This window comes from Strongylocentrotus purpuratus, unplaced genomic scaffold, assembly GCF_000002235.5.
Source record: "Strongylocentrotus purpuratus isolate Spur 01 unplaced genomic scaffold, Spur_5.0 spur5_scaffold_2, whole genome shotgun sequence".
NCBI classification, from domain to species: domain Eukaryota; kingdom Metazoa; phylum Echinodermata; class Echinoidea; order Camarodonta; family Strongylocentrotidae; genus Strongylocentrotus; species Strongylocentrotus purpuratus.
The window spans coordinates 28,713,103-28,735,201 of NW_022145605.1; the positions used below are offsets into that span (position 1 = coordinate 28,713,103).

At 37.6% G+C, this 22,099-nt stretch overlaps 1 protein-coding gene across 4 annotated transcripts in view; it reads right to left on the reverse strand.

Moving 5' to 3' along the window:
- Nucleotides 1-309: 309 nt before the first annotated feature.
- LOC100888436 (proline-rich protein 36) overlaps nt 310-22,099 on the reverse strand; it is a 26,173-nt gene continuing 4,383 nt past the window's right edge. The window contains exons 2-11 of one of the 4 annotated variants that reach the window (XM_030992163.1): nt 20,474-21,343; nt 12,626-12,817; nt 11,612-11,680; nt 9,918-10,244; nt 8,342-8,528; nt 7,634-7,978; nt 7,203-7,266; nt 6,386-6,473; nt 4,404-4,506; nt 310-2,155 (exon numbers count right to left, since the gene is read on the reverse strand). In XM_030992163.1, coding sequence (XP_030848023.1) covers nt 4,411-4,506; nt 6,386-6,473; nt 7,203-7,266; nt 7,634-7,978; nt 8,342-8,528; nt 9,918-10,244; nt 11,612-11,680; nt 12,626-12,817; nt 20,474-20,857 — 1,752 coding nt within the window. In that variant the 5' untranslated portion in view covers nt 20,858-21,343 and the 3' untranslated portion in view covers nt 310-2,155; nt 4,404-4,410. Of the gene's footprint in view, nt 2,156-4,403; nt 4,507-5,709; nt 5,774-6,385; nt 6,474-7,202; nt 7,267-7,633; nt 7,979-8,341; nt 8,535-9,917; nt 10,245-11,611; nt 11,681-12,625; nt 12,818-20,473; nt 21,344-22,099 lie in introns of all 4 variants that reach the window. The other 3 variants (XM_030992162.1, XM_030992165.1, XM_030992164.1) reach the window with 3 other exon arrangements.

The following is a 22,099-nucleotide window of genomic DNA, read 5'->3' on the forward strand; positions in this document are numbered from 1 at the left end:
AAAATGACAACCTTATTCATCAAGTTTGAATTAGCATAATTTTTTTTTCTCGGCAAGGCAGTAAGATCCAAAGTTAAGCCCTGCTCACACACGATGCCGTAAACTCGCTTTAAAAGAAAGAAATCTGCAGCAAAAATACAACCACTTTACTTGGAAATGAATAGTAATCTGGGTAATTTTTTTTTAAAGCTACATCATCCTTAATGCAACAAAGGCCTCTACACAAACTTACTTTATTCCAAGTAAATGTATCTTTATATTTTTAAGATACAGATATATGACGCAAACTATCCTTTTTAAAATATTTTACTGCAGTTTTTTTTTTTTTTTGTGGCAGTTTACTAGTCATATGTGAATGAGGCTATAGAATATACAATTTATATTGCTAACAATTAAAGCAAGGTGACAATCATTCATTTCAATTATATAAAGAAGTACTAGGATTTGAATACGATTCAAGGCACAATATTAGATTAAATGCCCCAATTAATTACTATTCAACATCTTTAATATAATGCAGAATATTCATGAAAATAGTCCTAATCTGAGTTGTAAAAGGAAGTGTAACAGAAAAACTGGAATGAATGAATTTTAGAATACAATAGAACAAAGAGTACTGACTCAAGAAATACTAAGTACAGATTTGAATATAATAAATATACACTGTAGTGTGAAGACATATATAATTGGGGCAGAGAAGAAATTATATGCTACGTTTCGGTTTATTAGAAGCCATCTTTAAGAACTTAATGCTTCATGTCCACAATTATTCCTTCTTGCTTCCAAAGCAATGTGCATGTGCTTTAAATAATATAAGTAAGTTTATAAACTGGATCATGCACAGTACTGTCAAAATGTTTGAAACTTTGGTCATCTCTGGATCTCTTCTCTGTTACAAAACAACATAGAAACTAGAAACAACTTATCTTGACTTACAAATTTGTGAATTGCAAACTGCAGCCATCTTGTTCGATTGCAAATATTCAGTGTTGTGTCAGTTGCGATTAAAACATTATGAAGAAGGAAACTTTTTTGAATCTCAACAACTGGTAAAATTGGGTGAAATTTTCATGATTGTAAAAATGTTGTGGTTTTACAGCGCACTATTAGATCATTTTTTGACAGTTTGAGTTAAACAGTATTCAGTGAGAGAGAGCAGAATATCCTATTGAAGGTCATGTTGTAAACAAAATTTGCACAATCTTTATTCTATTTTTAAAGACTTCCTTGAATTAAAACCGATAACTAACATAGCTCCAGCACATATATCCCAATGTATCATGCATCATGATTGCTTTCCAATGGATAGGATGTAAACAAATTATAGCTAATCTTACAATAAACAAAAGTTCTAAAAGCTTTATTTGTGCAATAAAGTACGATGGGAGTCTTAGATGGAATTTGTCAAAGAGCATATTACAAAATGTCATAAACCAAAGTTTTCTAATTCTACATCTACACAAACTTGAATTTGGTTGCATGTTTACAAAAATATACTGTGTACAAAGTCGAAAGCTTGGTGCTGTGAAGAAAAGGCCCTATAATATATCTCTACCGTTGTGATTCAACCTCTCGGAATACTTGAGACATTGTTCCTAGCTCGCCTCTTTACTCTATAGACGACATAGATTTGTAGCATCCCATAACGAGCATGTGAGTTCCTTGCAGCAACAGATCACCAACAAACAAGTCTTAGCAAAGTTTAGATGCTTTTCAATTTTTGCTGGGGTTGCGAGGGTTAATCCAGTCCAGGATTCTCGCCGGTACAAATTACCCTTGGTGCCAATGCCACGTGTAAGGGATTTGTAAAAGAAATACCAAGGGCAAAGTTTCCCCGGCAAGGGTAATATATATGTCATGATTGGCAATGCATACACCATGTACATACTTTTTAACCCGCTGACTGCAGGATTCTCTTTTCCCCATAGGCTCTCTACAGGGTCCGGCTGATTCACGCAGACAATGGGTGAACCAGTATAATATTGCTCCAATCATCCTGAAGCAATCCCCTGGTACTCTGCAAGACCACTGTCACTCAATCAGGACCGAGGCTAAACACAGTCCTGCGGAGAAGCCTTAGAGCACCTACTAGTAGAATGTTGCTGCTATAAGGTCACAAACTTTGATATCCCCCTGTGAATTTTTTGACTGTTTTCTGAGGACAAAAGGAAGAAAAAATATGTATTTAAGCAAATGAATTAAGAATACTTATACATTCATTAACAAACAAAGCACAGCTATTTCTTGTGAGGTATCTGAGATTTATTTATATATAAAAAGGGCCAGTGCTATTTGACCAATAATGATACCTATATAATGAAAAAGATAACGATAACTTTAACTTTAATGATAACTTTAACCTTAACTTTAATGATAATTTTAACTTTAATGATAACTTTAACTTTAATGATAACTTTAACTTTAATGATAACTTTAACTTTATCTAAATGTATAGTGTATGTCTTAACTATGACTAAAAGTATGAATCGTTGCCAAAACTGGTCTCCTTGAATTGATGATCGAGACACAGGCATAGCAGGTTTCATCTTATTGATTCTTTGCAAATGAGCCTTCAGCATAAATATTCTCATCTCAACATCATTTTTATATCTTTACTACAAAAACTTTTGAAGACTGATCTTGGGAACACTTAAGATATTTGTAATCCTTATTAGGCAAATTTGACCAGCCCTTAGCTTTGCAAGTATTAATGCGTTAGTGTACTTGTTAAAACTACGGTATCTGACATCGACAGTGTGCTTTTAGTGTAAAATGTAAAAGGATTATGTTGCGAACTGAAAGACAACAAATTGACAGCTAAACTTTACATCCCCTATTTTGGAATAACAATAAGAAATTGTAAACAAAGTTTTCATTTTGGTTGCAAATCTAGGAACCTACATTACCATGTGTGTGATTATGCCATTTAACTCTGTTAAAGCCAAGTACATCTTGTTTGGGGCAATATACACTTGCATTTTTTTGCAATTATCAAAAGAAAAAAAATCAGCAACACATATCATATTTATCGTTCATGCTAGAAGGGCACTCACGGCTAGAAATCTACATATCAAATGTGGCATCCAATTATTCCATGTTGTGATTAAATTATATCACTGTACCTTACACAATTTTCTAGACCACTCACAACCATTTCTTGCTAACTTTAGAGAAATTTCTACAGTAAAGGCTTGTTCAAATTTGGTGCAGTAAACCGCCACAAAAAAGTTGCTGCATTTTATTTGACATAAAAATGAATGGCAACTGAGCCCAACAAAGGAATTACGAATATTCACTGAGCTCTGTGTTATATGATACAGAAATCTGAAACATATTACACTTGACTTCATAAAAAAATGCTGCGGTTTAGCCACCTCATATCTGAACGAGCCTTAAAGAGTACAATCTTTTGCAGGGTGTGACAGACATTGAAAATACAAATTTTAAAAACATTGAGCAGAGTCTGTAAGCTAATTGAGGTGAATATAAAAGGAAAGCCACAGGGAAACCAAAGGACAGTGCATTGGAAAAAAATGTTAAGGTGAATTAAACATCAGATGAATAAATGAATAGTAACCCACACACACTAAAGAATAAGGAAATAACAAAGCTATGTTTTTCACATACCGGTATACTCTATGGTAAAGAAATGGGTACATGGTCCATAATTAACATTTTACAACAATTTTACAACAATTTTTGAATTATTTTGTATATATATGCCAGGAGTTATATAGCAGTTTTTCTACTTGAACTTTAAAGCGTAACGTGTCCCTTGTTTCAAAATTTGAACAAAAAAGGCATATCTACACAAAAGCGAATGTTACATAAAGCAGAATGATTAATAATTCTATGCAAATGAAATATGTGTTATTTGAGCTCAAGATATAACCAGTAATTTTATTGTGAGGGATGATGTTTGTAAAGCTGAGTTCCCATTTGACATAAAACAGTATAGCAATAATAATAATAGTCTCATTTGTATACCAGTAGTGCTTTATACTATGTTTTTAAGCGCTTTATTTTTCCATTATTATTACCCGGTCATTGGATTCAATTGCTAATCTACACAATAGTGCACACCTTCTGCTCCCTGGTTTAAAAAGCGCGCCAATCCAACCACACTAGCATTCGCATCCTACCGGGTACCCATTTAACACCTGGGTGGAGAGTGGCAAATGTAGATTAATGTCTTCCCCCATATGCTAGTCACTACAAGATCTCATGCTCTTTTCACAGGTATGGGATTAACTTTAGTAAACCAATTTAGAACAATAAATAGTTACTGTTATCTTTCTTTATCTTAATTGTTAATGTTATAGGACAACGGGAACTAGCTTTTAACACAGATTATTTGTTGTTATTAATGGACATGACCACACAACTCTACAACAATGGTTTACCCATTTTTTATCTTGAGAAGAAGTTGGGATCACACTCTTCATAAGTTAACAAGGAACGCTGTCGCCCAAAGGAATGTCTTTTCTTAGATGATCGCTTCTTTACCTTGAGTGGATGCAGACAGGATGAGAGCAAGAATACACCGGCGTATGACTCAAAGCATGAAAGATGAAAGCAGTGAAATACGTAGCCAAACCCAATCTCTACGAACTGACTAAAACACAACTTGGAAGATATTGCAACTAGTTTTGCTGTAATATTCAAGTAAATAACATTACCAGTACTTAAAGTGGTAAAGTGTGACGTCATCAATTTTTTTTTTTAGTTTCCAAATTTGAACTTCATTTGCCGAAAGCACATCAAAAATAATGTCCAAATGTTGAAAACCAATTGAATATGTTAAGTATTGGCTGAGATACGAATATCCGAATAAAGATTTCAATGGGAAATCACTGTTATTTTGCTCTGGATTGTAATGTTATGAACCAGAGATAAATAACAGTGATTTCCTATTGAACTCTATTTATTTGGATGGTCATATCTCTGCCAATACTTGGACTTTATTCTTTATGCTCTTTCGGAAAATGAAGTTCAACTTGAGAAATTCTGAAAGTAGATTTGTATGATGTCACAGCTTTAGGTACTCTATACACCATTTGCTAGTTGCTGTATCTCCCCAAATCTTGTAATAGTCAAGTCTTAGAAGGTGGTGGGTTTAAAAGTGAAGCATGTAGTGTATGCACATGTATATGTAATGAAAGCAGAGGGGAAGATATTTGATATCTAGCTGAAAATAAAGATACATAAAGATACATAAAGATACATAAAGATACATAAAGAAACATTGGAAATGAAAGCCAGCAAACAATTTCACTGTCTTTGTAGTTAATGAGCAGCACTCACTGTTTGTATCAAACTTTGCTCAGCATACCATTTCATTGAATTTCTAAATTACTTTCACCTGTTGAATTCGAAGCCAGAAATAACTTTGCCATAGATCTAGGCATTTTGAGATGCCTAAATTGGACTATTATTTCAAAATAGAATAAATTGCTTTTCTCATCAAAATTCAACTGGGGTCTTGAAAAGTGAAGTTAAGCCTGGTACCATTGTAAAGAACATGTGTAGATGAAACTGAAGCTTTTCCCCCAACACATTTAGCATGTTTCTGCTACATATAGGTATTCATGAATGAGTATGCCTGGTTAAGTTTGATGCAAACATGTGCTACACATACATGTAACAAGACTCATCATGGGTGAAAGCTAGATCACTAGGCACATATATAGAAATTATTCTTATTTTTACCATTTTCTTTTTTTCTTGGTGCCGTCAATCATGTTAAACGTTGTATCTCCATCCTTGTCATGTACTAAAAAATGTGATCGGGTTTATTTCAGGTTAATTTTTTTCAATAATGAATCCAAATGGTTGAAAGGTTTAGTTTCTGTAGCAGATTTAAAGAAAATCATGAATTGTAGGTGTATTTCAATCCTCAAGAATTGCATGGAAGAAAAATGATAAGATTTACTTTAGAAAAAAATGTTAATTATATAGAAATTTGGCTAAACATACATGTCCACTTGAGTGTTCAAATGAATGATAGAATTCATATCAAAGACAAATATAAAATAATTTTGATTAAAATATCAGCAGAAAATAATGGATTTCACTCATGTAAATTAATTTGAACTGAGAAGAAATAACTGAAGGAAAATGAGACCATGATCGTAAGAAATTTTAAATCCTTTAAATGATGCAATCAGGGCCAAAAATACATTAAAAAATTGATTCAGTGGTATTTAGAAAACTGATGTTTGAGCACAATCCTTTTTTGTTGTTCCTCGTTTAAGATGCAGATGCTTTTATGTGATCTCTCTTTTTTGTTTCACAAGTGCACCTTGAGAATACGAGGTTCAAGTGGAGTAGGCACGTTACAAATCTCATACATGTATATTGTTGTTATAATTAATCATACACTTACTTCATGAGAGAGATCATTATCCTTAAGTTCTTCATAGAGGCTTTCACCGCCCAGTAAAGCATCACTAGCACCACCTTCTGTCTCGTATCTGATGATACTAGGTCAAGGATAAACCTCCACTGATGTCGAGAGTTTTACTCAAATTAAACAAATGAAATTTTATCATTGTCATTTTTAAAGGGTTTTGGGTGGGGTTGGGGGGAGGGATTATTGGCCAACCATGATTTTCGACTTCTTTGTGCATGGCTGATAGTCACCAAAACGGAGTAAAGTCTTTTGTCAACTCTGTTGTTGCTAGGGCAGGCAGCCAGTGAAAACAAATTTGTGTAATCAAATTATGAAATGCAAGCATTTCTTTAAACAAACAGAACTTTGTTATTTTTTGGCTCATTTTTCCTGATCGAGGTGTCATATGAAAGGGCAAAAAATGAACTTTCTAGAAATGTGATTTTCTCTTTGAAATTTAGATACCGCCCGCCAAATGACTTTTTGGTACCCTCTCTTCAAATTGTTTTCAATCACTCATGCATAAAATATACATCATATGAGTTGCATCAAATGAAAGAGGAGGATGTAAGCTTTACAAATATGTGTCATTTGTTAATTATAATTGTGATTAAGTTATGATAAAACATCAATAATTCTCGGTTTCGTTTTTTCTGGGACGCACTGTATAGCTCTGAAGAGCTTATGTTCCAAATTACACAAAACGCACCACAGCAAAATACATACATGCATGTATTCAGTATGAGACATTTGATAGATGTTGTAATAATTGCTACAGTATGCAAGTTCACAAAAATAACATGAAGGATACTTCTTGGAGGCTTTCTTCTTCTTCTGAAATCTTCCCGCCTGCTGAAATAATTTTGTCTTAGAAGCTGAAAAAAAAAGCATGAAGATGAAATACTTTAACAACTTCCAAATCAAACAGGCGATGAAAAAGACATCCTTCTGTTTCCTAGCTAATCCCTTTTTTTAAATCCTGAAGTACGCTTTCTAGTAGCATTATCATCTTTTTTTCAACAAAATAAATTCATGTTTGATAACATTTGATGAATGAGGTTTTTCTATTGGCAATTATAGGTGATATGATAATTCTACTGCACATCAAGAATAAATGCAATTCAAGGATAGTTTTGCTTCTACAAAAAAATATAGATGGGTACCTTGTAAAACTGGTTAAAGACTTGTACAGTGCATCATATAATTGGATGGTACTTGTAGATGTATCTGAGGGGGACTTACATTTTCCCATATGATTGAGTTTATTCCTAAAGTCAATGTCTTCCACAGATAATCCTCCAGAGGCACTTGTCGCTCCATTCGTCATCCCTCTGCTACCTCCTGCACTGGAGGACGGCGGCAATGAGGAACCACTGCTTTCTCTCTTCATCCTGGAGGGTCTAGCAGGGAGTTCTGGACCCGGGGTTGCAGGGAGGGGGCGATTGGCCATGTCTGGTGGGGGCTGCCGGTGAACGGGGGCTAGCGAGGGGCGTGGGGGAGGAGAAATGGGTGATGGCGTAGGTGTGGCAGCGGTAGTTGGTGCTGTATTGCTTGTGGTCCTTCCCTCACGTAAAGCATCATGGTAATCTGCAACATGTAAAATAGACATATTCATTTGATTGTATGTTGATATCTTAAATCATAGGATGGATTTGACCCTGTCTGTAGAGGTTTAAACATGTACTAAAGCTGATACGTTTTAATGAATATTACCAAAGAGGAACAGAAAAATTTTAAAAAAGAAAAAAAATAGGAGCAGTGAGCATTTTCCTCTTAAATGTTACAAAAGAGCCCTAGAAACTAAAAGAGAGCTCTGGTTAAAAAAAAACACCCCAAAACAGTGAAGAACCTATAAATCAATGTGACGCAATCTTGCTTGTACAATAGAAAATCCACAGACCTATCATAAAAGTATTTTTTCCATCAATCCCAAATATATCAAATTGTTACCTCTCTCGAGTGCTGACAAGAATTCTGGGTCCTGCTGGAGCTGACGAAGGAACTCCTCATTCTGCATCATCAGTGCAAGCTTCTCATCTTCCAGCATCCGGTGGGACTCTGCATTGTTCTGACCTAGTGATCTCCGTCTGTTGGTGTTTTCATCTAATTTCTGCTTGATACCTGGAGCCATCCCAAGCTGCGACTGTATGACAAACATAAAATCATGTTATATTCACACGCCCAATTACATAATGAATAATTTGCTCCACATGTTTTGTAATGTTTCGTAATACTGTATTAAAAGCACCGGCTAAGGGCGCATAGGGACGCAGTGTCGCTTGACGCCGTGTCCATGTGCGCTCATGGCTGGTGCTTTGCTGTAAATGTTTTATGCTCATATATAGGTCTTCATAAGCTTTTTATTGTATGTATTTGTTTTCCTGTTTATGTTGTTTTTGTTGATTTGTCTAATTTCTCAATGTATACATTTTGTATGTCATGGTTGGTGCCCAAACCACAAGTTTGTATTTAAACTTCTTAAGGGGCTCCTAACCCCATGTTTCCATGAAATATTGTATAATAATGTCTTTTTATGGTTGAAATAAATTGAATTGAATTGAAATTAAAATATTGAATTGAAACTGTGTACATCTCTATATTTAGTCTAAGAAGCACATCTGGGATAGAAATATATCCAAATGTACAAATAATTTGAAAATGCACAACATAAAAAATACATAGAGGCCTATGCCAAACAGATTGTCTTTTTTCCTTCTTCAATTAATTGGGTTTAGGCTCAAAATCGGTCTTCCAAGCAACAACACCCCATATCCCTATGTAACACAAACAATAATGAATCCTTTTGACCCCCCCCCCCCCCTCCCCTACAAAATAAATATCCAGTGATGACAATTTCTTTATATACATGTAGTTCAGTCGGTAGAGCAGTGGTCTCGTAATCTGGCGACCCGGGTTCGAAGCCAAGGCGATGCGCTAGTGCCCTTTGGTAAGGCATTAATCCTCATTACCAGGTCCCTAAGAGAGGACCTAAAGCCGTCGGTCCTCTGGTTGCTTATGCAGGTGTCATTTGTAAGACGCACCTTTTGACCCCCGGGGATGGTGCGTCATGGTTGCGTCATGTTCCCCAAAATCGCGACACACAGTACCGTCATGGCCGCAAAATGTCCGTCACAATACTGACCCATATGTGCGTCATAGTAAGTCACTTTACCACGTTGCGTCATTTGGTGTGTCAATGGGACCGTCACTTTCTCCAAGCAGAAGTGTTTCTCAAATGTGCGTCATTGGCTAGTCATTTTCATGAAATGGTGTGTCATATGTTTGACTCAAATGTGTGTCGATGGAATGTAATGGTGTGTCACTTTCTGTGACGGAAGGTGCATCATGGTATCAAAATGTACGACTCACATCGGTACAATGACGCACCATTCCCGGGGGTCAAGAGGTGCGTCTTACAAATGACAAGTGCATTATTAACAAGCATATATGCTTTCTTGGCAGTCAGGTAAAATAACCACCACCACCTCATGGACATAAAATAAATGCAAAGGCAAAGAAAACTCACTGTTTCAGTGGAGGGTGAAGGCGTACTTGAGGGCGAGTCTCCTCCTCCTGAAACGGACAACCTCAAGAAATCGGTAGGAAGGTTGCCCACCATAGGAGGGTTCCATTCCCTAGAGGTCTGTAGGTCCCCCATTCGCTGCATGACGTTCCTGTAGTTCTCCCTTGTGGCACTGCTGACGCTCTCCTCTCCCCCCAAGCTCTGCGTCCTCCGAGGGGGCGGGCCCTGAGGAGGGGTACGTTGAACGGTGGTAGCGTCACGACTGCGAGCTACAGGTACGGGTGGTGCTGGTGTGGCGGTATTGGATTGAGGAGGGGTGTTGCTGTTGAACTGTCAGGAGAAAAACAAGATTATGATTCCTTATGATTAACAATCACATTGAATTAAATTGTATAATGGCTCTATATATCAACATCATGAAATTAAATTTTGTAACATTGCTAATCGTATCATTCATATGTCTTTGCCACATCCTCTACAGAGAGTGAAAATCCAAAACACAAGCTCAAGTATAAAACATTCTACTAACTAAGACAACATACATGTACCTCCTTGAATCAGTTATTCATAATAATTTTTATTTCAGGCATCTACCCATTTTTAGGGATCCTCAAAATGCTTAGAGCGACTAGAATTACCCTGGTCTTAGCCAATCTGCCATTAAAGGTAATACAAAGTTTTGGGAAATTTTGAAAACTGGGTGGACAGTGATTCTTTACAATTTTGATATATATGGATGCCCCTGCGGATGTATTATAAGCACTAAAAAATGTAGCCCCTTAAACACTTCTGCTTTCGAGAAAAATTGAATATAAAAATTTACCGGTGCTCCCGGTAAATTTTGATAAAAATAAAATAGCGCCTACGGCCGTTTAATGGTAACTGCCACCGTGAATATGTAGTTGGGTTAAATAATTTCCAAATGGGAATTGCTTATCGGTCGATTTTAGTCAAGAAACTTTTTTTTATAGCTTAATTAATATCTTGACCTTGAGAGGGGGCTAAACAACATAAAGAGTTATTATTTTCAATTTCATACCTTTAGACTCGATTTCAACCGCGACGACGATCAATGAATATTGTCGGATCGTATAATGCTTTCCAATATGTTCAATTGAACCAAATTCATGACTCCATACCAAAACTTTGATTACCTTTAATAAAGTGCTGAAATCATTCAAGGAATTGCTTATTACCATGTATCCATGAACTTGACCTGGGTTGAGAGCAACAAATGTAACTATATACCTTGTCAAAAGTACACCTTTACCGGATAGAGTTCTTTGTAGAACATACCCTGCTTTCACACAGGAGAAAAATTCCTTAAAGCTTATTAGTTTAAATAGCTTTAAACTAATCAGCTTAACATACAACATCATTCACACACAGAAAATTTGTTGCATTCGTTTAGAGATTCACTGCTCTTAAATTCACAGTAAGACCTTTGTGAGGTTACTATCAGGCAGATTGGTGTATAACCGTTCACACACAAAATTTCTTGCCTCTCAGAAACGGACATCGTATCTGCAGCCTGCTCGGACCGGCGTATAGATCGCAAGTTCAAATCTGTCCAAACATCGTATAAACAACGTTCAAACAGGGAAAATTTACTTTAAAGCTGTTTAGTTAAAGAGCTTTAAACTAAACAGCTTTAGATACGATGAATTTTATCCTTGTGTGAAAAGGCTGATACTCACCCTAGAGAATGGACTATCTGCTTCTGGGGGCGAGTAAGGAGGGGGCTCATCTAGGAAACCACCTAACATCTGCGAGGAAAAGGAAAGGGTTATATTCACATTCAAAGTATGTGTCACATAACTACATTGTACACAGGTAAATAGCAAGTGGCAATCGATTGCCTTTAGTATTCATTAACCCATCATCTATGAGAACTGGGTGGTCCCTGTATTAAGGCTATTAGAATGAAAAAATCCAGTAGACATTGCATTAATAAAAAGAGAAAATATTTCCCTCAAGAATAATTTAAACAAGGGAAACGCTCTCAGCGGTCTCGTCTGCGTCACGCAATTCAATGTGATGACAAATTGAGGTTGGGACATTATTTCTGGGCAGGATGGCCCATTAACAGGCCCCCAAAAATGAAATCCTCTGAATATAATCAGCATTTTGAAGTGAATATTGACTAAGAATCATTAGAAGAATGTTTTACTATTATTTGGACCAAGATTGATAACTTTAATGAAATATGAACAAATAACAAAAATGGATTTATTAATTCTCATATTAAGTTGTGAAAACATAATCCAAATCTACTGACCTAAAATGGCCTTTGACCTTGACTTTGTGACCTGGAATTGGAGTCATATGATATGTAATACTTGATAACCCTTGGGTACAAGTTTCATGGAATTTGAACAAACACTTGGGAAATTATGCTAAAAATTCCAAATATTGATGTTGATGCCAAAACATAGTCTAAGTTTGTTGACCTGAAATGACCTTTGACCTTGACTTTGTGACCTGAAAATCTAATCACATGATTGGGGATACTTGATAACCCTTTACCGGTAGTTTAAGTTTCACTGAATAAGAACTTGTACTCTCAAAATTATACTAAAAATTCAAAAACTTAACCTAAGGTTTATAGGTTTTTGATGTTGACTCCACCGCCCCTGGTAAAGCGGCGCCTACGTCTTGCTTCTTGCTAGGCAGGCGAGACAAAAATGGGGTGATAACAGATCTTCGCTTACCTCTGGTGGAAGCTGTGAAGGGGGTACAGGGAAACCGGTTGAGGGCTGCATAACAGGTGGTGGTGGTGCTGGAGCAGTCTCAGGTATATCAGCATTCAGCTTCAACAGCTGATCGATCGTCTCATCTACCTTGCCGCTGTTAGACCTCAGGACGGTCTCAATCACAGCTAGATCCATGTTTGGAAACATGCCCTGTAGGGAGAGACAAAGGGAGAGATAAACTACTTGAGTAATCACACTGACTTTTTACCATTAGAGTGGGACTGCACTACTTGTAGCTACTTGCGCCCTCTTAAGAGCAAACAATGCCTAAGCAGTACCTGTTGGTCCCCCATAATCCCCTTTTTTTATGTTAATTGAGAGCTGATTTGATGAGATAACCAGCTGGCAGTGACCATGCAGGCAGGTATAATCCCTCCTGGCCAAACTGGTGCAGACAGGCTTTAAAAAAAAAAAAAAATTGTGTATGGCTAGAGACTATAGATTCAACCCTCCAAAGTTAACCCTCCAAACTTAACCTGCCATTCAGTAGTTTAAAAATTAAGAAATAAGAAGAAAATAGAGGATAACATAACACCCTGGGCATGGAACCCAAGTCTGATTTGCTTTCATTGACTAGTCTAGATACCCAAACAACTCATTATTTTATTTACTGAGATAACATTTTGATTGCAATATCTCTTTGTCGAAGTTTCATTTCAAGCTCATATTGTAAATATAGTATAGCAAAATGCATGTACTGTACATGTAGAAAAGAAAAGCATCAACCCCTGAATTTACTCTAAAGAAATAAGCATTGTAGCACCCACATAGAGCCTTAGAAGCTAGAGTGAACAACTAATTGAAATAAATATTTTGCTCTGTACATGTACGTGTATAGAGGGTTCTATGGCATTATGCTTAATTAAAAACATGAAATTCTATAAGGAGATATTAAGTATAAATTAGATACACAAGTTACTCGAGCATAGATTTATCCATGCTAATGTTGACACTCACATACAACTGTAGACATTAAGACCAACTTTATCCAACAACTTATCTTTTTAGGTGACTTGTAAGATTTGAATTCTTAGTGATGAAAGTGACCTACATGTAAGAAGTAAATAGCACAGGGGCTTAGGCATGAGATATTTATTATTGCTGTCGTTCCGATGCAGGATCCTGCAATGCGCGCTCCAGAACGATCGGCGCAATGATCAGTGACAGGAGTACAAATATTATACAACACTGCGCCAGAACGCGACGGCGTGATAATCGTCCGACTGCAGTTGGATGAATTGATTTAATATTTATACGCGCAGCGCTGGCAAGCGTTTAAGTCGGTACACTGTACATGCGCACGACTCAAAATTATATATCGAGTGTACGTGTCCCGACATTGACATTTCTATATTATAAACAAGTAGGAGTTAAAATAACTTCTACCACAGCTGTGCGTGTGTTTATAAACATAACATTTACAAATAATTTTTACGTACAATCGTGCGTTTGTTAATAAACATGACGGAGTTAAAATAATTTCTACTACAACTGTTTGGTTGTTTTTAAACATGACGGAGTTTTAAAAAAAATTCTTCTAAGACCGTGTGTTTGTTTATATTACATGACGGAGTTTAAATAACTTCTACTACAAATTATGTGCGTTTGTTTATGAGTATCATGGAGTTAATATAATTTCTACCACAATTGCATGTGTGTAATTTGTTTATAAATAAAGCATGACATTTACAAATAATTTCTACGTACAATCGTGCGTTAGTTTAAAAACATGACGGAGTTAAAATAATTTCTACTATGTTGTTTGGTTGTTTTTAAACATGACGGAGTTAAAAAAATAATTATTCTAAACGTGTGTTTGTTTATAAACATGACGGAGTTTTAACTTCTACTACAAATTCTGTGAGTTTGTAAGCCTCACGGAGTTAATATAATTTCTACCACAATTGCATGTGTGTAATTTGTTTATAAACATGACATTTAAAAATAATTTCTACTACAAATATGCATTTGTTTATAAACATGATTGATCATGGAGTTAAAATAATTTCTACTACAACTACCGGTATCTGGTTGTTTTTAAACATGACAGAGTTTAAAATTATTTCTTCTAAGACCGTGCGTTTGTTTATAAACATGACGGAGTTTAAATAACTTCTACTACAAATTCTACGTTTTTGATATTAAAGCATGACAGAGTTTAAGTAATTTCTACTGCTACAAGTAGGCCTACAACTGTGCGTTTGTTTATAAAAATGACAGCGTGAAATAAATTGTACTACCGTGTACCCCGCGCTTTAGTTAATGACAGAGTTAAAATAATTTCCACTACAACCTAGAAGTTACCTTGCTACAACTGTGCGTTGGTTATAAACGCGACAAAATAATTTCTACTAAATCTACATCCGAACACACATGACGGAGTTATGATAGAATTTCTAGGTCATCACAACTGAACCCAACGCTATATCCACACACACAAAAAACCATGTGCTCAGCTCATGTCCAACACACTGCTTGGGCGTACGTTGGTGGGCGGTGTTAATTGCAAGCCTGTGCCAATCGATAATCAGCTTTGAGACTAATTTCTTTAAAAGTTTATCGGAGTGCTACTGTATATCCAAATCATAATGAAACTGTCTTCGACTCGAAAAAGGTCTTCTCATTGGCTAAATAATAATTTGCAAGTTTATTTTTTGAAAGCAAATGTTTTTTTGTTTTCAGTTGTCATTTATTCTCCTGAGGTATTCCAAGTGGTATGAAGTCTGAATTGGCAGACTATACAAGCCCTGTAACTTCTTGGTTTCAGCTGGCTGGGGCGTGTCATATATCTTAGATAAGAACTGTCAAAACATGTCTGGGAAATGTAATCACGTACTGTAACCATGGAGATCTCTTCTTATATCTCCATGCTGTAACCCCTCTTACTTTTATGACAATGAGATTGCCTCCAAGTATTAGGCCATGCCATTGCTTGAACTTCTTGCTCTGTGCGTGGAGTGGTATGCGACAAATTTTTTCCAGCAAAGAGCCATCCAGGGAGGGGGGGGGGGGGGGGGGAGGATTTTGATGTGAAATATTTTCAATCAAAAGTCGCCACCATATATGTTCTACCTCTTTTTCTTTTTCTTTCGCAATTTTTGGAATCCTTTCATATAAATATATATTTTAAGTCATGACCTTTTTATACAGGTATGCGAATTTTATATTTTTGACGTAACGTCAAAGGGGCGAGTTAAAATCCAAATTCATAATTACTATCATTTTGTCTACAACTAGTTCATCTAATAAACAAGGAATTACACCAAAGAGTCTGTTGGCCATTCCGATAGGCCATGATTTCTTGTCGAACATGGAGACTTTTTGCGATCGGGGGCGGGGGAACTGAATTCAGACAAGGATTTTTTTATTTTTTATTTTTTTATATTTTTTTATTGGGTACTCAAACATAACATGAAAGCCAACTGGCTGTTTACAATCATGTACAAGAATGTGAAATGACAAAAACATATAGTCCACTACAACTCAAATATAAACTTTTTAAAATGGAGGCTTAATTTGCCATATTTGGCTGCAATTACATATTCAGATTTAGACTTAATTTTTATCCAAAATATAAGACCATGAAAATTTGGTTTCTCTTTCTTAAATTTGCAGCAGTGAATGTAGAACCTGGTACACAAAATAAAGAAATTTATACATATTGAATTTTGATAGTCCTTGGGACAACCAAACATTCTTTCAAAATCCGAAAAATAACTTCTTTTTAAGTTTTAAAGATAGAGAATTCAGACAAGGATTAATAGTCGAGGAGGTACAACGAACCGTCTTTTATAATTTATTGAAATGTCAAAGCTTCCGCGCGGGAGGGGGGGGGGTACTGAATTCAGACAAGATAAGAGTCGATAAATGTAATCGAATCAACTTCTTACCCTAATAATTTAATGAAATGTCAGAGCTTCCACGCTTCGCGCTGGAATGGGGGGGGGGGGCACTGAATTCAGACAAGGATTAATCATCGAGAACGGTAAAAACGGATTGTTTTCTTTCTCAAGTAATTTAATGAAATGTTAAAGCTTCCGCGCTGGAAGGGGGGGGGGGGTCACTGAATTCAGACAAGGATTAAGAGTCGAGAACGCTACAACGAATCGTCTTCTTTCTCAAATAATTAAATGAAATGTTAAAGCTTCCGCGCTTGAGGGGGGGGGGGGAGACTGAATTCAGACAAGGATTAAAAGTCGAGAACGCTACAACGGATCGTCTTCTTTCTCTAATAATTTAATGAAATGTCAAAGCTTCTGTGCGGGAGGGGGTGGGGCTGAATTCAGACAAGGATTTATTGTCGAGAACGGTACAACGAATCATCTCCTTACTCTAATAATTTAATGAAAATGTAAAAGCTTCCACGCTTCGCCCTGGAGGGGGGGGGGGGGGGGACAGAATTCAGACAAAGATTAATAATCGAGAACGGTACAACGAATCGTCTTCTTTCTCTAATAATTTAATGAAATGTTAACGCTTCCAAGCTGGAGGGGGGGGGGGGGGGAACTGAATTCAGACAAGGATTGAGAGTCGAAAACGCTACACCGAATCGTCTTCTTTCTCTAATAATTTAATGAAATGTCAAAGCTTCCGCGATGGAGGGGGGGGGGGCTGAATTCAGACAAGGATTAAGAGTCAAGAACGCTACAACGGATCGTCTTCTTTCTCTAATAATTTAATGAAATGTCAAAGCTTCTGTGCGGGAGGGGGGGGGGGGGACTGAATTCAGACAAGGATTTATTGTCGAGAACGGTACAACGAATCATCTTCTTACTCTAATAATGTAATGAAAATGTAAAAGCTTCCACGCTTCGCCCTGAAGGGGGGGGGGGGGGACAGAATTCAGACAAAGATTAATAATCGAGAACGGTACAACGAATCGTCTTCTTTCTCTAATAATTTAATGAAATGTTAACGCTTCCAAGCTGGAGAAAGGGGGGGGGGAACTGAATTCAGACAAGGATTAAGAGTCAAGAACCGTACAATGAATCGTCTTCTTTCTCTAAAAATTTAATGAAACGTCAAAGCTTCAGCGCGGAACGGGGGGGGGGGGGGTGTACTGATTTCAGACAAGGATTAAGAGTCAAGAAGGGTACAACGAATCGTCTTCTTTCTCTAATAATTAATGTCAAAGCCTCCGCGCTGGGACAGGGGGGGGGGGGGCGGGCTGAATTCAGACAAGGATTAAGAGTCGAGAACGCTACAACGAATCGTCTTCTTTCTCTAATAATTAAATGTAATGTTAAAGCTTCCGCGCTGGAGGGGGGGGGGGGGGGGAACTGAATTCAGACAAGGATTAATAGTCGAGAACGCTACAACGAATCGTCTTCTTTCTCTTATAATTTAATTAAATGTAAAAGCTTCCACGCTTCGCCCTGGAGGGGGGGGGGGGGCAGGAACTAAATTCAGGCAAAGATTAATAATCGAGAACGGTATAACGAATCGTCTCGTCTTCTTTCTCTAGTAATTTAATGAATATCAAAGCTTCCACGCTTCGCGCTGGAGGGGGTGGGGGCTAAATTTAGATAAGCATTAATAGTCGAGAACGGTACAACGAATCTTCTCTCTCTAATAATTTAATGAAATGTTATATTTCCACCTTGGAGGGGGGGGGGGGGGGAGGAGGGGGGGGGGGGCTGAATTTAGATAAGCATTAATAGTCATGAAAGGTACAACGAATCGTCTTCTTTCTCTAGTAATAATGTCATGATTCCGCGCGGGCCGGGGGGGGGGGGGGGGTGAATTCAGACAAGGATTAAGAGTCGAGAATGGTTATATGAATCGTCTTCTTTCTCTAATAATTTGATGAAATGTTAACGCTTCCGAGCTGGAGGGGTGGGGGAACTGAATTCAGACAAGGATTGAGAGTCGAGAACGCTACAACGAATCGTCTTCTTTCTCTAATAATTTAATGACATGTCAAAGCTTCCGCGCGGGAGGGGGGGGGGGGGCTGCATTCAGACAAGGATTAAGAGTCAAGATCGGAACAACGAATCGTCTTCTTTCACTAATAATGTAATTAAATGTCAAAGCTTCTGCGCGGGAGGGAGGGGGGGGGGGACTAAATTCAGGCAAGGATTAGGTGTCGAGAAAGGTACAATCATCTTCTTTCTCTAATAATTTAATGAATACTTTTTGTCACTAAACAGAGATCCATATTCGACTATTCATTAAAATACTGCAGAAAAGGGATCTAATTCTAAATCACGACTGAGATAATTCGCTATCATGACTGGTATCGTGATCTGAGCATTGCGAACTAATGACTCCTCAATCATATCGATCATAAAAAATTTAAATAAAATTGCTGAATTTTAGAATCAAATTTTTGTATCATTGCTTCAATTTACGAAAAAATAAACATGACAAGTAGGGCCTATTTCAAACAGGCACATCACAACCACACAAACAAGCAACAAAATAGGCCTACGCCGCGAATAGATCGATGAGCTCGAAATGACTCTAGACAAGATTAGTTTCGCATTATTACGATTATAATTGTTTTATAAAAAGAATCATAGGTATTAAATAAATAACTTGATACTTTATCGTCTTTATTAACAATTGATTTTCACATCTGTCCCAATTTTGACTCTCGTAGACTTCCCCCATCAATATATTCTCTCGCTCCCTCCCTCCCTCCATCTTCCAAGTGTACCCCTTCCTCTCCCTCTCCCTCTCTCTTGTCTCCATCTTTCCTCATGTTTGTTTATCAACACCCAAGGAATTGCGCGTAGGGCCTTTGTTCAAACAAAGTTCAAGGGTTCAAATGGGCGGCATTTTGTCTCCTCTCATTCAAATCTCAAAATAGAACTCCAGTTCAGAATTGCGCAAGATACCTCTCATCCAAACATAAACAAAAGGTTTAGATTTTAATGGGTCAAGATTTACGTGCCGATACGTCTTTTTTACACGAGGTCGTGGACAGAATTGAGGTTAGATTTATCATGGAATGTGTTGATAAAACCCAAGCAATCTATATTTTGCATACTTAGATCTATAGCTTGAAATTAAATTGATGTAAACTTTACTATTGTAAAACCCATCGATCTATTGCTTGGAATTAAAACTAATCAGGAATAATCTCAATCACATTGCTCTGCAATTCCAACGCTAGCTAGCTCGCTCACTCCATTCGGCTTGCGCCTATATTACACCATGCGCGGAGCTAGCCAACGTGGCTAGCGAGTACTACTGGGTCTGAATCATACAACTACACAGACTTGAATAAGCACATCGCGACACATACGCATATTGATTTGTCAAACTGGCAAATCAGAGTCTGTGTTTGAAGACTACTATGCCATCGTTTACTCGTAGAACGCGAATCGTGCACATGCACAGTACATGCGAATACATGTACATTTCGTATGGGAAGTAGCAGAGAAATCACAAGTCCACGCGCATGCGCACATGGGGTATTTGCCCTCTCGAGTACGGAAAAAAAATTCGCTAGCGGCTCACTAGTATCTTCAGCTAGCGCATCCTTTTATGATTGCTGCGCATGTGCGCATTGACATTCGTCCTCCTGCGTCGCGATGATTTCAATCTAATAATTAAATTTGGAGATTGCAGTGAGGCAAAGTGCGCGTACCAAATTCGTCCTCTTGCGTCGCGACGATTTCAATTAAACAATTATATTTGGAGACTGCAGTCAGGCAAAGTGCGCGTACCAAATCAGCGCCGAGCGTTCCATGCAGGATCCTGCATCGGAACGACAGCAATAATAAATATCTCATGCCTTATATTATAGAAGTGGTTGTATCAAATATTGACATTAAAACACAACAAAACAAATTATCTGACCTTGAAGTCAGCCATCGCCTGACTAAAGTCCAGTTGCCTCTGAGGTGGTGGCTGTTGTTGTGGCTGCGGTTGTGGCTGCTGTTGTGGCTGCTGTGGCCTCTGTGGTAGTGGCATCATGGGTTGGGTCGGGACTGCCATCCTGGGAACACCCCCTGCAGGGAAGGGAGCAGGGTATCCACTCGGGGTCTGTAATGGGTACCCCTCAGGGGCGTAAAGTCCTGGTTGCACGGGGTAACCTGGCAGTTGCACCGGCATGGCGGGGTTGGTAACCGTCTGCGTTGGTGGTGGTCCGTACGAGATCGTGTTTGGGGACGAGACGACGGGGGCGCTGTGCCTCTTCTTCTTGTTCTTCTTGCTGCTGGACGACCCTCCAGCGGAAGCCATTTTGAAATGGGTTGATGTCTGGACTCACAGTTTAGGATCTGTTTCACTTCCTATACGTGTAGCTCTATTCTTCCTCAACAATGACACTTTATGAACATGTGTGCCTAATCGACATGCACAGCTGCAAAACAAAAATCACTTTCACCATTCCCAGTTTCCCACATCACCTAATGTTTATTAACTACACTCAAGATTCTTATTTTCAACCAACCAGACAAGTTATTGAAACATGTCAGGGCTCCGTCATGAATTTAATCATCATCTTCTACTTCATGTTTTCATTATCTGTATCACAAACTACAACAAAATCCTTTTAAAATCATGAAGTACTTGATGCTTCTTCACTTTTCCCCTGAGTAACTTCTTCTAGGGGTCTGCATCCAGATGATGTGTCCTATTGTGCAGACTATTCCAAATGATCTCAAACGGTCTCCTGTGTCAAATCATATAGGAAACATCCTTAAGGCATCAAAGTTTCATGTTAACCTGCAGTGAGGGAGAGGAAGAGAAAAGAAATATAATATCTCTTCATTTTATCATATAATATGGTATGAAGTAATGAAGCCCATACATATAACAAGCAGCTTCATCGAGTAAAGAAACAAAATGCTTATATTTAGCATGGCAGAGATTATGCATGTTAATGTAATATTTATGATACCTTAATTGGTGGGACAACATGATCAAACTATACATGTAGGAGTAACTAAAAATTGCAGCATTTGTTTAAAGTGGCTCATCTGTGTTACTATGTACATGTAGGCCCTACATGTACATACCTACTTAATAAGTATGCACACATACCTCCTTCAAAGCCAGTTAGAGTGGCAACTAGCTAAATGAAGAATATCTTGCAACAGGAGCTTAACCTGTGTCCTATTAAACCACTCAACCACTACATGCCTACTGAAGTACAAAAAGTACAAATATTGTGTTTTTACAATCCCTCACCATGACAAAAAATATGCTGTACAAAATAATTGTCCAAATTCCACAATGCCTTAAATCAGTGTACAATGCTTTGCACAGCTACAGTACATGTCCTGGCAAATATGTATGGACATATACTCAAAAGTCAATGTACATGTCTGGACTACAGGAGAGAATTTAATGCAATCTTGTGTCACTCAAGCCATGAAAAGAAGCAATTTCAAATCAGTACTTTGTTTGCATCTTTTGGCTCACAAGATACATTTCGTCATACCACTTGCTGCCGAAGGTACAGAGTGCCGCGGCAGCCTG